The sequence below is a fragment of the Numenius arquata genome, chromosome Z (genome assembly GCF_964106895.1).
Source record: "Numenius arquata chromosome Z, bNumArq3.hap1.1, whole genome shotgun sequence".
In the NCBI taxonomy this organism is placed as follows: Eukaryota; Metazoa; Chordata; class Aves; order Charadriiformes; family Scolopacidae; genus Numenius; species Numenius arquata.
Genome location: NC_133616.1, coordinates 45,363,297 through 45,377,729, shown reverse-complemented (window position 1 = coordinate 45,377,729; position 14,433 = coordinate 45,363,297). Strand labels below are relative to the sequence as shown.

General features: G+C 41.1%; 1 protein-coding gene across 1 annotated transcript; it reads left to right on the top strand.

The window, feature by feature from the left end:
- Positions 1–364: 364 nt before the first annotated feature.
- Positions 365–10,441, top strand: LOC141476964 (fructose-1,6-bisphosphatase 1). The gene is made up of 7 exons (XM_074165936.1): positions 365–548; positions 2,985–3,147; positions 4,825–4,917; positions 5,945–6,088; positions 7,320–7,457; positions 8,673–8,792; positions 9,780–10,441. Exons 1-7 carry the CDS (start codon positions 379–381, stop codon positions 9,969–9,971), a joined length of 1,020 nt encoding a protein of 339 aa, XP_074022037.1. The 5' UTR covers positions 365–378; the 3' UTR covers positions 9,972–10,441.
- The last annotated feature ends 3,992 nt before the right edge of the window (positions 10,442–14,433 follow it).

The window sequence follows — 14,433 nt, the reverse complement described above, 5'->3', positions numbered from 1 at the left end:
GCATTGTGAACGCTAAGAGCTAGCGGGACCTGTGTCTCGATTGACTTTCTGTGTCATTCATATACAAAATGACTCAAGCATTGGTGTGTTGTGTCCCCCCGCCCCATGCTCATCCTCCCCCCGGGAATGTAGGGGGCAGGCACTTTGGTTAAAAAAAAGGATGCTTGCGAGGTTGTCCCGCGGCAGGGTAGGACCTCTCTCCTCACCCTCATCTCCATCCCCCTCCCGGGGGGAAGCGGACGTGGCGGGGCGGGGCATACTCCCCTCCCCGGGCTCTCGCCACCTGCCTCCACCCCCGGCCACGCCCCGGCCACGCCCCACCCTGGCTAGTGGCGGCGGCGGCGGCGGCGGCGGCCCCACTCTCCCTGCGCCGCCACCATGACGGACCGCTCCGCTTTCGACACCAATGTCATCACCATGACCCGCTTCGTGATGGAGGAAGGCAGGCGGGCGAAAGGCACCGGGGAGTTCACGCAGCTCCTCAACTCCCTCTGCACGGCCATCAAAGCCATCTCCACCGCCGTCCGTAAAGCTGGAATCGCCAACCTGTAAGTCCCGGGATGCCGGGAGCACCGGGAGCATCCCGCACCTTCCCACATCCCCGCGGGTCCAGGGGATCCTGCAGCCTCCAGGGTGATGGGGATGGGGGGTGTCACCTGAAAGGCGTGTGGGTGATGTTGCATCTACCCACACCCTTCCACAGAACTGTAACTAACTCCTTTAGCATCTTGAATTCCTGATTTTCTCAAGTGAAGCGGATCTTCTGACTTTTTAATAATATAAGGCATGTGGTCTTTGACAGATGTCTGCTGCTGATAGACCTTCATGCAAACCCTCAGCAGGTTTGGGTGCTTTGAACCAGAAGACCAAGAAGTACAGACTGAAAGACAAAGCCTGACAAAATATGGTTAAATTTTGGATCATTGTAGTCAGTAGCTTAATATTAAAGCACCATTTTATGCAATGGGGTGTTTAATCAAATTCAGTGGCATTTTTTTTTCATATCACATCATAGCAACTTGAGTTTCTCCGTGAAGCCTTGGATGTCTAAGGCTTTTAGAAAGATCTCTGGTCAGGAACAGGAGTGTCAGAAGGAAATTAGAGCACTTGAAATGTTAAATAACTGAAACTAGTTGTAGGTAACTAATCCCCCTGAGTATTTTACATATTGAAATTTTGTGCTTTAGACATGGGCTGCTCCATTACTTAATGGCAAATGTAGTAGAGGGAAAATGAATTTGCCTCTACAAACCATGTAGTGGAAAATATAATAACTAAACGCTTCTCGCAGTACAGAGTACCATTTGTTACAAAATGTATCAGAGAGCTGAAAAATTTAGTCACTGAAGTTGATAAAATAGAAGAAATGGCGAGACAGAATAAATATCCTCCACTTTATATATGTTGGAACTATTTTTCCCTGTTTTGACTTCCGACTTCATGTAACTGTGATACTTTTTTAATCACTATGTGCTAGCGCTTTCATGTGCCTCCTGTGTCTATCAGTAACGACCAGGTTTTCCCACCTGTGACCTGATTTGTAGGAGTCTAAGGTCCCATTCTGTAGGTGTCCTACACGTGTGTCTGTTGACAGCTGCCCACAGGTTCGATACGTGTGCTGACAGCTTTGCCTTGTGATCCCCTATGCTGGGTTTGACTCTCCCCCAGTGCTTGGGTAGCCAGCTTCAGACTCATGAGCCTCCTTGAGCACTACATCTCCCACTGTGGGACTCCGTTTTAGAACTGTTGATGGGATTTTGTTTGGCTATCAGGGAATGAGAACAAGTAGGGATCGCCAGGGCATGTTTCTCTGGATGATCCCCAGACTCAGCTGTATGCTCAGTGCTGCCCAGTAGCAGGGGTGCAGAACAGCTGGGTAAGCCACAGTCCCTTCCCAGCTGCAGGCTCTGCTCATGACCATCCCGCTGTCCCCTCCCAGGAGCCCCCAGCAAATGAGTTTTTGCTCTGGGGATGAGGACTTGTGCCTCCGCTCACAAGCATGGTGTTCGAAGTATATTGTTTTCTAAAAGCAGTTTCACACTTGCAGAAAAATGTTCAAGTCACTGTAGCAGAGAGAAAGACAGAGAAATATGTCAGGTCTTTATCGCATGCATTAAACTGAAGAAATGCAAAGTAGTATGTTCAGTGTTATTATGAAAACCCAAAATACCAGCATTCAGCCTAATCAATGAATCGTAGCTGAAGTATGTAAGAGTCATCTGAAAGTGTGTAGAGCTGACTATTGTTTTTCTCTTCCTAGAGCTAAACTTCCCATCTCTCTGTTTTGCGTGCTTTTGAAATCCCCTACCACAACGTCTCCTGGTACTTCCTGATGCCAGATGGCTTGATTCTGATTGGCTGGCAGGGTTTTATTTGTGTTTCATATTTGTATTTCTTGGTTTTATTCCCAAGGAAATGTTTACTACTTAAAATCAAAACCGAAAACATTGAACCATAAAAATGTTGATTTATCTGTGGACAAAGTGTTTCTACTGCAATTTGTACATCAGGAGCAAATTACATAGGAAGTTATAGCATCACTAGTGTCACCAGATTAATTTTTGCTTTTTAAATGTACATTTTCTAATGAAGTCTTAGCTTTTAGGGTATGCAGTTATATTATTGGAGCCTACAAACTATTTCGGTCTTAGGTAAGAGCTCATAAAATAGCACAATTATTCTAATTCAGCCTTGACAGCCTGCTCTGGCTATGTTTGCCTGTAGTTTATGGACTATTGAAAGGTGATTCCTACTTTTGTGTTCCTCATGTTCAGTGTCTTCTAGATTTGCCACAACAGCTTAATGTTAGCATGTCTCAGCAAGAATCCACTGGACAGTAGATAAAAACCAGGCTTAGAGAGCTGCGATATCATCTGAAAGTGCTGTTTGTTTTACAAGATGTTTTACAAGCAGAAAGTTGTCAGGAACTTTGGAAGATGTAGTGCCCAATTCTCTCGAAATGCTCTCCCTTGCCATTGTTCTAGCTATGGAATTGCTGGGTCTACCAATGTGACAGGAGATCAAGTAAAGAAGTTGGACATCCTTTCCAATGACCTGGTGATTAACATGCTCAAGTCATCCTTCAGTACCTGTGTTATCGTGTCAGAAGAAAACAAAGATGCTGTGATAGTGGAAAATGAAAAACAGGTTAGTAGCTGTAAAGGTTCTCCTTGCCTGATTTCAAATCAGCCTTAACAGTGTATTGCTTCAGATTTAAGAAACTGAAACTGGGCTAAAAAATACAGAAAACTTGTACTTTTCTATACTGGCAAATGAAGGGGGTGGGAGCTGGGTGGAAAGACTGTCAGTCAACATTTGTCCTTTCTGTTATTTCTGCTCTCGAGACTGATGCTTGTTGGTTTTATATTTTTTTTTCTCTGTTGTTCCTTCCCACCTTGTTTTTTCCCCATCTTTTCCTAATTATGGAGGAAACTTATTTCTTGTTTGTCCTATCTGATCGCTGGAACTATGCTCTGAGTCAGTCAAGCCCTTTTGTAAAGTAGCTTTGTCAGCTGGTCACTCAGGAGCTGTTCTGTGCAGTTCAAATCTCAAGTTCTTTAATTCACGCCAGTTCTCCTTGAAGCTGGTGAAAGACCTAGCAACAATGAAAGAGAAAAAAATTTTACTTACTTATTTTTCATTGGTCCTTTTTTCTTTTTCCCAGCTAATATTTTGGTATGATCAGGTAAAAATGTCAGTAAAAATTTAGTGAAAACAAACAAGTAAAACATAATTTAGAAAGTATGATAATGTTTGCTTTGTCAAAGCAGTTCTCTCTTTCTCTCCTTCTTGAGAAATCTTCAAAATTTATTTTATAGGCATTGGATGAACAAAGATTGCTTTAGATCTGAGCAAATACGGTTTTAGATCCTCAGAGATCACTGAGGGAGGCACATTGTTAATGCTTTTCTAAAATAAATGTGAGCTATTATGGTGTTTTTATCAGAATTCCTACCCAGAATTCCTAGCTGCAGAGTAGAGCATTGCAGGACTTAAGTAAGTTTCTGACACACAGGATGAAATCAAACAAAAAGTGAATAAACAGTTACTGTTGTTACACATGATTATTAAAATGACTGTGGATAAAATAAGGGGAAAACAAGCTATTTAAAACTTACAGTTGATTCAGCTCTTTTCCCTGTACTGGCATTTTCCCATACCTTCAGGAATCCTTAGTACAGCAATAGGCAGGGACCATCCTTTTTTGGGGAAGAAACCCTTTGAAATCCAGGATAAGACCACAGATTGGCTAAGGTAATTTCTGAGGATCTGTCCATTCAGGGCACAGACAAAGGGAAATGTATAGTTTAAGAAAATCAGGTGTTAAAGGCCTTTTTATTGTCTCTAATTTTAGCTCTACATGAAAAAGGCTGATCTTCTTCATTTGTCTTTTTCCTTATAATTCAGAAATATGTTTTATTAGAGACAAGAAAGTGTAGCCTACATGGTAGGTATTACAGGATGTCTATCCAAATGGATGAGTGTTAACTAAATAGATGAAACTAAACTAATAATTAAAAAGAACTTTTTTTGAATATTAAAAATTGTTTATGAAAACTTCATTTTTCCCATATCATCATCTATTATTTGCTTTACAGATTTCCCAGCTACAACTGTGGTGAATCATGCAGTTGTAATCAAGAATGAAATCTGGGCCAAAAAATTTCTGACATTGAATTCAGTTCCTTTATAATCTATAAAAGCCTTTTAGCTTACATTGCTTTGAAAGTCTCTGAGAAAATTTATCTACTGAAGCATTTTTATTTGGAGGATGTGGATACATAATGTCATTAATTTAGTTGTTCCCTCTTTTGCATTTTCTAGGGTAAATACATAGTCTGCATAGACCCTCTAGATGGCTCATCGAACATTGACTGTCTTGTTTCCATTGGGACCATCTTTGCCATCTATAGAAAGGTAAAATGCTTTCATGGAGGACAGGAAAAAGTATTATTGTGCACCTTTTGATGAAATACCATTGCATATGACAACTTAATAAAACCTAACTAAGCTTGTTTGTGAAAGAGACTTTCAGGACCAGCTTTAAGTTAAATCTGCTGTTTCACAGACACTTGCATAAAACCTTTGTGAGGGATTTGCATTAATCTCTTAGAAGATGAGGCACCTATATGTACATGGAGGCCTGGCTGATATTTAATTAGCCAGCTAAGGAGTTACCCCTTACAAACAAATCAGGTCTTAGTTTTCATGAATATTTGTGTTGAGACAAAATACCACACGGTTGTCATCTACTTGAGGAATGTGCTTTCAGGTTTTCCTGTTCTCTGTATTAATAGTCCTGTTAGCCTGAAGACAGGCTTCAAACACAAACCAGTGCTGAAACATGGCATGTGCGTTTGAAGTGTCTAATTCACTCTGAAAGGCAGAATCCTTGTCTGAAGGAGCTTGAAATACTGGAACTACATGTCACAAGGTGGGGGGAAAAGTAAGTCAGATAAAACACACCCAACTGTCCGTTTTAATAACCTTTTTTATGCTGTCATACATCTCAAAGCAACTATTTTCAACTTCATTTTTGTATGAAGCAAAATAAAACAAAAAAAAATCCCAAGTACTTTTGATCAGCTGTGAACTCTGTGAGTCATGTTTCACTGCTTGCTTTTCAACTGTGCCTTGGAGTTTTCCTCTGAGCTATGTTAATCATCACCTACAAGGCGGTACACAGCTCTATATTATCACCTTAATCCTTTCCTGCTTCCTGCATTCCAACTATGCTTATACAAGAGAGTTCTAGATCAATGTGTTTGTCTCCTCCATATAATTTGTATTAGTGCATCCAGTAGGAATCTCAGTTGTGGATCCTGGAAACATTTGTATCAACTCATGCATGGATATGGAGTAGAAGACCATCCATATCCCAGAGTCCAGTGATGTACCAACTATAGAAACGAAGTAAAATTGATTATGCTCCTTCTTATTCTAGATGTCCCCTGATGAACCATCTGGGAAAGATGCATTACAACCCGGACGTAATCTTGTGGCAGCTGGTTATGCTCTTTATGGGAGTGCCACAATGCTGGTACTGGCCACTTCTGCTGGAGGTGTCAACTGTTTCATGCTGGATCCGGTGAGAATATCTTCTATTTCTTTCTTTCTTTATTATGGATAACAAGGTACTGTCTATAAGAACTGTCTGTCTCCAAAACAATCAAACAAAGGAAGAATTTTCAAGCTAACATGGAGAAATGAAGCACACTTAGTAACCCATCAGCAATCATGTCAAGAGATTTTTGCGTTCTGCCTGCCAGCTGCCAGCTATGTGTGATTCAACAACAGGAAGACAGCTGCCAAGTCAGTGAAGCAAATATGCAGCATGTGCCAAATCATGTGATATTTAAAATGAGCTGTTTTCTGCAATGCAGAATGCCCTTTAAGACTTGTTTGTCTTTTCCTTAATGCTAGGACCTTAGTAAACCAGAGAAGCAGAAATATTTAACCACCTTCTGTGTTTTCAGATCCCACCATGGTGTGTAAAAGAGTAAGTGATGTGTGTGGGTGCATTTGATGTTCTAGCATGCGTTGACTGTATGAGTTTTAAAATAAAAGTCATATTGATCATAGCAGAAATTAGTTTGCTTTAGTGACCTGCTTTTTTGTAATCAGACTCTGCTACATGCCAGCATTAAATTTTTAGAACCTGCAGTGTTCAAGCAGCATGAAATACAACTTGGTGCTCCCTGTTAAGTAACAGCTTAAGTAATTGCATGTAGTTTTGTTTATATTCAGATAACAGATTTAACTTTGAGCATGCATGCATGTTATTTTGTTTATTTTTAGCCCTAACTTGGAAATTTACTTTAGTGAAAACTAAACAGAGCAGTCCTTGGTTACAGAGATTGACTCTTCTGACTCCAGGTTTCCAGTTAGTCTAAGCTAAGATGAACTGGAATATATTCATATCTACAGCTATTTGAAGATGTTTATGCATTGCTTCAACTAACACTCTCAATTTCCAAACTCCTCAGAGCTGTACTTTTATTGTAAATCTAGCAAAAGTGGAGAGCTAAATAAATTTACAGGCAACAGCATTTTTTTGGCATAGAAAAGTAATAGAGAACTGGGAATGGAAGTATGAAGAAGCTTGCGTGGCCCCAGGATTCATGGTCTGTCTGTGTTTTATGGATAAACAAAACACTTCGCATCTAGACTGCAAATACCACTTTTTTTGTAGGTACCGAATTATTAAAGAAAGTGGCTAGTAATTTGTTTCTAAATTGTGTGTGTGATTGGTTTTTGCCTTGGTTTGTAAATAAGTGAGCAATTAATGTTAACAAATTGCTTTTATTTCTTATTGTTAGGCAATTGGAGAATTCATTTTGGTGGATAGGGATGTGAAAATAAAAAAGAAGGGAAATATCTACAGTCTCAATGAAGGCTATGCTAAATACTTCGATCCTGCAGTCACAGAGTATCTCAAAAAGAAGAAATTCCCTGAGGTAAAAGATCTTGTTTCAGGGAAACTTTCTGATAACAAGCAACACTTATAATTTCCAACTTTGTGATCAATCCCTGTCTCATGCACTGTTTAGAGCTTGTTTTTCTTTCCTGTCTATTTAAAATGTATCTTCATGTAGGACCAATAATTAGAGCAGCAGTTGATGTGACCGGTTATTTCACCATCCTCTTTTATGTTTTTTTCTGCTCCTATTTTTTTTAAAATCTTCCTTCCTGGCGGCTTCAGTAATGATGCTAGAGGCAAAATGGGGCATTTGGTGATCACCTAGAGAGGAAGTCTCATCTGGTGATGAAGAAATTTGATTGACATGAGTGTTAGATCGCTGATCCCTCATTGCGGTGTCCGAGTAGGTGGAAAGCTGAGCGGGGATGGCAGTGGGTCATTGCTCAGTGGTAACAAAAGCTGAGTCCTGAGGGAGCCTCTCACTTCAAAAGCTAGTGTAGTTTCAGGGTCCATTTCATGGTTGCACAGCTTCCTGGTGTCAGGAGGCCTGAAGCTCTAAGGAGTGCCCATAAAAATCATGTCTGTTCTCATGCCTTATGCATATCATCACTGGAGTTATTACATGGACAATGAATTGTAAACATCTACTATTGTTAAGTGATTGTATCCCTTCTTGACTTCCTGATCTTGCTTTGAACAAAGACTGGTGTTTTCCTGTGGCACCTTGCCGGGCTTAAGGTGGTGTTTAGATATTTCAATATTAAAATATGCTCTCTGGAGTATGAGGAAATAATATCAGTAGTCAACTATTAACTGTTTTTTACCAAAAAATTTTAGAAGCTGGCAAAAATGAGTAGAAGAAATAGGAAAGACCACTTGTTTTCTCCTTGTTATTTTTTTCTGCTATGAAAGAAAAAAACCCAACACCAATTCCTAGCACTTGATCTTTTTGCTACTAGAAATGCAGTATTCTCAAGGATTAGATCACTGATGGAGAGCTGGGATACATTTTCTGTTGTTGACACTACCACTCATCTAACCTGAAATCTTCTGTTAGTCCTTTTCCTTGGATTTCCCTATTAGAAAATTAGGATAAACTGAAATTTTATCCAAAACTACTTTTAATATTATCAATGAATCACCATCTGGAGGAGTTAGATATTAGGATCACTAAAGAAGGGGTTGGAGGAGTAGGGGGGAAGATTAACCTCATGTGCTGAAAAGTTACATGTATTTAAATGTCTTTCTGTAGGATGGCAGTTCACCATATGGTGGGAGATACATAGGATCTATGGTGGCTGATGTGCATCGCACGTTGGTGTATGGAGGAATCTTTCTGTATCCTGCTAACTCCAAAAGTCCCAAAGGAAAGGTAAGCCTCAACAAGCCCAATTGTAGAAAGTGTTGCATTATCTAGATATTTCACTATTACAGATCAGTATTTTGATTGCAGAACATGTGTTTTATAGCTTACACCTCTGGTGTGTGGGTATGGTCAGCCCTTGTACACTGTCACAGGTGACAGCAGCCTGTTGTCAGACACCTATTTTAGAGCTGCTGCTAACATGTTCCAACTGCACTGACTTCTCTTTATCCCCAAACATGTTTGGATTATGGAATGTACCAGGGGATGTGCTGTTCAAACAGGATTCTCTGTACCATCTCAGCCCAACTGTGCTGGCCCCAACCAAGAGAAACATTAGAGAACAATGTAAACAATCCACATAACCTTGAGACTCCTATTAGGAGCTAGTATATAAGAAGCCTAAATGTAGCATCCCCCTTACGAGAAGCTCTGCTAAAGAGAAAACCATCTGCAGCTTGTACTTGGTAACACTGCCTCATACGGAGGAACTATGCTTGGCTGCCTCTGCCAGGACAGCAGTCAGTCAGGGAAGATTACACACTTACAGGCTGACAAGGGAACTGTTTATTCAGCAAAGACCTTTCATCTGTTTTGTAATTGTCCATAAATCATTGCTACAGGTTGCAGATAAGATGCAGTTATTCATTAGAGAAAACTAATGGCACACTCAGGTCCAGTGTTTTCTTTCTTTTCACACAGGCCTACGTGGTCTGCTGCCTTGTTGAAGGTTGTGTCTCACATATGAGCTTTATCTCTGTGTAAAGAGCACAATGCAAACATGAGCTATGGAGAAAGCACTCAAATTGGGCAAATCCAGTATTCACTGTGTTTTGTTTAAAAGAAAAATCCACACAAATTCAAGTAAAAGTTTATATGAAATAAAGAGTACTTGGAATGTTGATTGGTTTTAAATCAAATGCCAAATATATTTACATTTCATGATTCTCAACACTGCCTGGGCTGACCATTGCCAGTTTGATTTTTGTCTTCTAGCTGAGACTGCTCTACGAATGCAATCCTATGGCTTTTGTTATTGAGAAGGCTGGGGGAATAGCAACAACTGGGCATCAAGCAATACTGGATATAGTGCCTGAGGATATCCACCAAAGAGTGCCTATTGTCTTGGGATCTCCAGACGATGTGAAGGAGTACCTTGAGATAGTCAAGAAGCATTCAGCTAAGTAAAGAAAGCTTGCTGGAGTCACTGTGCAGATGGGAATAAATGCCTTAGAGCTGAGCCAAAGAACACACTGCAAAACTGCAAGATTGAACTGTCTGACCTGTGTAGCCAGAAAGCAAATGAGCCATATTTTCATAAGATTTTTTTTAAAGTGAAATCTTGTGCAATTGCATTGTGGAATGAAAGGCATTAAAAGAGTGCATTAAAGAAAGCATTAAAAGTAAAAGCAAGGGAAAAATATGTTTGCTTTTTCATTTATCATTTGTGATTACACAAAAGCCACTGTGCTACAAGGAAATACTGTGTTGCATTCAATAACTAGGGGAAGACTCAACTTTCTCAGTCAAGCTACAGATTATCACCAGAATATTAACTGTGTCTTCTAAAAAATCTTGGGCGGAAGACTCAGCAGCATCCTACAGTGAGTGACCTTTCCTAAGCCAGTCTGTAGTAATTGGCAATAAATATAAATGCTAATGTGGACACTTTCACATGTTGTTTCTAGGCCTTGGAAGTTACCCACTGTAGTTCAGTCTGGGCTTATTCTAACTGAGAATTAACTTTTGTGAAAATATGTATATTAGCGTATGTTAATTCTGACACATACTGTTAATATTGCCAGTTGGCACTCTTATCAGATCCAGTTACACAAGGATGGAAAATGACATTTTGGAGGTGGATTTTCAATTGGATAATGAACATGTGTAGATAGCTGGCTATCTTTGCCAGAAATTAACCTGCTTGCTTGATGACAAAATGATTCTGTGTGTTGCTAGCAACTGCTCCCAGGTGTTCTTTGTGTTATTTTGGGAGTGTACATTACTATGGAAAAGGACTCTGCTGTGCAAGCAGAAGTAATTTGCGAAGATCCCCACACAGTACACTGACATTTCAGATGCTGATTCAGAGCATGCTGCTGGGAACACGACACTAGTGCTTGGGACCTAGATGGGCTGTCCACCTGTCTGGGTGCAGTTTATTGCCGTGGCTCACACACTTTTTGAATAGGTCCAAATCTGCAATCTATGACATTTTTCACTGCCCACTTGCCTTCACCAAACTCAAACTAAGGGACATGTGGATGTCAGTGTTGGGTAGACTGCCACTGAACATTCTCTCAAGCCATGGCCTGGGAGTCCCTGTCTATGGGTGCAATAAGTATAAACCTGCCTGTCTGAGGATTTTGCATACATCAGTGCAGGTACCCTGTCTGTAAACAAGAAGAGTCAGGGGGGAACCTAGAGGCCATGGTGCAAAGGCATGCTCTGTGAGGGCTCCCACACAAAAAAACCTGGGGGGGCCTCGTTCTGACACAGGTTGCGTCTGGGGCATTTGGAGACATACTGGCAAACCTCGATGGGCATATATATGCATCTGTTGTCCAAAGTGACAGGGGACAAAGCGTTTCTGGCAGGGGCTGAATGGCCTAGTTGCTGCTGAAAAATACTGTTTCTGATGAGGCTTTGTTAGTGAAGAAGGGGCTTTCAGGGACCTGAGCCCTTAAAGGATAGGGACAAGCCTGGAAATCTCTGCTGAGCTCTCGTTCTGTTTGGGTGCTCGCTTTTCACGCTGTGAAGACCTGAGTCTGGCCCTGCACAGGATCTGGCTCCTCTGTAGGCCAAAGTATGCTCTTGAAAACAGGCAGACCATGGCTTATATACTTTGCCTGGTCTGCACCTGCAAAGTAACACACCCCACAAAAAGCGACCATGTGGTATGCTGTCCAATTTTTCATTAATTCCTCTCCGGAAGAAGGCTCAAACCTGAGCAAGGTGCCGTTGTTGCCAGTCTGGGGGACAACTTGGAAGGAGAGGGTTTACTTCCCTGATCTGGGACCGCTGTGCCATGACCCGGGAGAGGACTTCATGTCAGCGAGTGGGTCAGCCATGTGCTGGGGGACTCCTGTGGCCTCAGCTTTTCTTCACAGGCTGCTCTTTCTTGTGCTAGGACCAATGCTGCTTCCTCGCATAAGCAGCCACCACTGGGATGTGGCCACGCTCTCGCTTTTGTAAAAGGAAAAAAAATGCTATCCTTGCACCTGTTTTGTCTTTTCTTTGTGATTTCAAAAGAAACAGCAAGTCTCTCGCGGTTTTGATGAGGAGTGAAGGTGCTAGGAGTGGCTGGAGATGTCCACCTCACACACTGAAACACTTCCCAAAAGGAGTTGCATATTCCTGTCCTGAGCATTCCCTTACTTGCTGGCACCAGGACATACTCCATAGCACTTTAAAAGGCTCCAAGCCTACTAAATCAAATACAGCAGGCAGCATGCTGAGAAGGACTCTAAACCTCTCTGACGTTCTGGATGCTGCTCCTAGAGGAAAGTGCATGGCTGTTGTTGTCGTGCACAACTTTTTTGGATCCTTAAGTTTTCAATTCAACCTGTCCCCAGAGCCATAGCCGGATGCATTTTTTCCTCTTTTAATACACTAAGCAGAGGATAGTTGGAAGCCCTTACAGCTTTTTTCTGGCTTTCCATATATCAGTTTGGACTACAGTGCCTCACAAGTCTGTGGCACAACTTCACAGACAGTATCTACAGCAGCCATTTTCGTCTAGTTATAGTAATTCTTTGGCTGTATTCTGCCCTCAACCCCTTCAGGAATCCCTGGGCCGCATATATCTATTTTTAAGACACCATACTGGCAGCAGGTGAAGGTTACAGACGGAAATGCAATACTGCCCATGTCTGCTAGGTCAGTTTCCAGTGTTTTGGGTTTGCCTGTAGGCTGACATTTTATAGTTAGCGTTTTTCACATTGTGAAAACTGGGCCTCTCTTTCTATCTGTAATATGTAAGCCCACATTTGAACGGCATCCCCATGTAGCCACCAGCAGGGAGAACTATTCAGTAATCTCCACAGCCCAGTTTCCAGAGTTTGTCCTGCATGTCGATGCGGGGCGGGATGGTCAGTTTGTCGCCGCATCCACTGTCAGCCCCCCTTGCAGAACTACCCACTTCCCTGCTCACAGGCTGAACTGTGACATTTGGTGAAAGGTCGCTGGCTCCAATTTCAGCGGGTGCCATCCAAGCAACTAATGTTTCAAGTCAGTTAGAAGAGGTGTCACCTTTAAGGCACAGGGCTAGCCTATGTGCCAGTGAAAGTGTGAATCGTCACTGAGAGCTCATGTGTAATCTTTACATTAGAGGGAAAATCTCCCATGAATATGTGAAATGGAGATTTATTTATTTTATTCTTTTTTTTCTTTTTTTTATTCTTTCTATGCTGTTCCAACCCACCTTACTGAGTGGTTCTTACAAAGAATCATCACACATTTTTGAAACAATCTGATTTCTCCCCCTTCCTCCCCTGCCCCTCATTAAATGATAATTATTTATATATTATTTATATATTTATATTATTCAGTTTAATCATTCAGGTTTTTTTTCATTTGGTGGGATCACAGTATTTATTAAAGCAGGGTAAAGTTTTCATGCAACCCAGTCTTGTGCCTTTGTTCAAGTTTTGTTCTTTCATTTCTCTTCTTCCTCCACAGTTGGCTACAGTATTTCTGGAAAGCTTTAGTGTAGAGTCTGTGTTCTTTACATATTAATGTAAGTTAAGTTCTTATTGAAGGATTGTTATTTGAGTAGCAGCTCAAAGAATTGTGCTTTATAGATACTAAAAAGTATCATACACCTGTAAAAAGCATTTGGGGACTTTTCAGTTAAAAGAAAAAAAAAAAGAAAGAGGCAAATAATGGACTTATTAGCTCTGAGAACAGCCTTTGAACCACTAACTCCAAAATAAACTTTCTGTTAGAAAATGATCTGAACTTTGCCTTTTTGACCAATGTAAAAGATCACTTGGAATCAACAGTAAAGAAGACCTGCACGTGATGTTTTGACGAATGTTAGAACCCATAGGCCAACCTCCATCCCATTTCTTATTTGCTAAATTGATTTGGTATCCAGGTGTTATCCTAGATACACAGCTGAGAGATTTTACATTAAAAGCATTTTAGTACTGGTTAGGCTGACATCTGCCATGATGACAAAATAATGTGCAGAATGTAACGGCTGTACTTTAAGACAGCAGATCCGTTTGCATGCATAATGTGAAACTTATCCCCTTCTTTTATTAATAGCACCATGTTCTACCCAGAGCTCCTTAAATATGTTATATGTTGTTTTTGTTCAAATTACGTTCAAAGGAAGAAAGTGTCCTAACCTGGCAAAAACCGCTCTGTTATATTTGTCCCATGATGTGAATGGCATTGTATACTTTTAAATAGATCATGGTGGTAGAAAAGAGAAAAAGAAATCTTTGAGATCACTTTCTTCTTCCACCATTGCCTTAGAGGACGTAATGCAAAACGTGCTTGTTGCTCCCCCTGAGGAGCTCTGCTCACCAGTCCTTCCCCCTCTTAAGAACGAGACTTGAAAAACATCCCCAAAGCTAAGCACACGGGATGCAAGCAGCACTGAGCTGGTGTTGAGTACTGTCAGTCTCTGAGACCTTTGCTT

What these genes read in the sequence shown, in the direction of transcription:
- LOC141476964 (XM_074165936.1), top strand. Translation starts at nt 379, where the DNA reads ATGACGGACCGCTCCGCTTTCGACACCAATGTCATCACCATGACCCGC. An exon ending in TCTTTGCCATCTATAGAAAG is followed by an intron (nt 4,918 to 5,944) that starts GTAAAATGCTTT and finishes TTCTTATTCTAG; the next exon opens with ATGTCCCCTGATGAACCATC. An exon ending in CCAAAAGTCCCAAAGGAAAG is followed by an intron (nt 8,793 to 9,779) that starts GTAAGCCTCAAC and finishes TTTGTCTTCTAG; the next exon opens with CTGAGACTGCTCTACGAATG.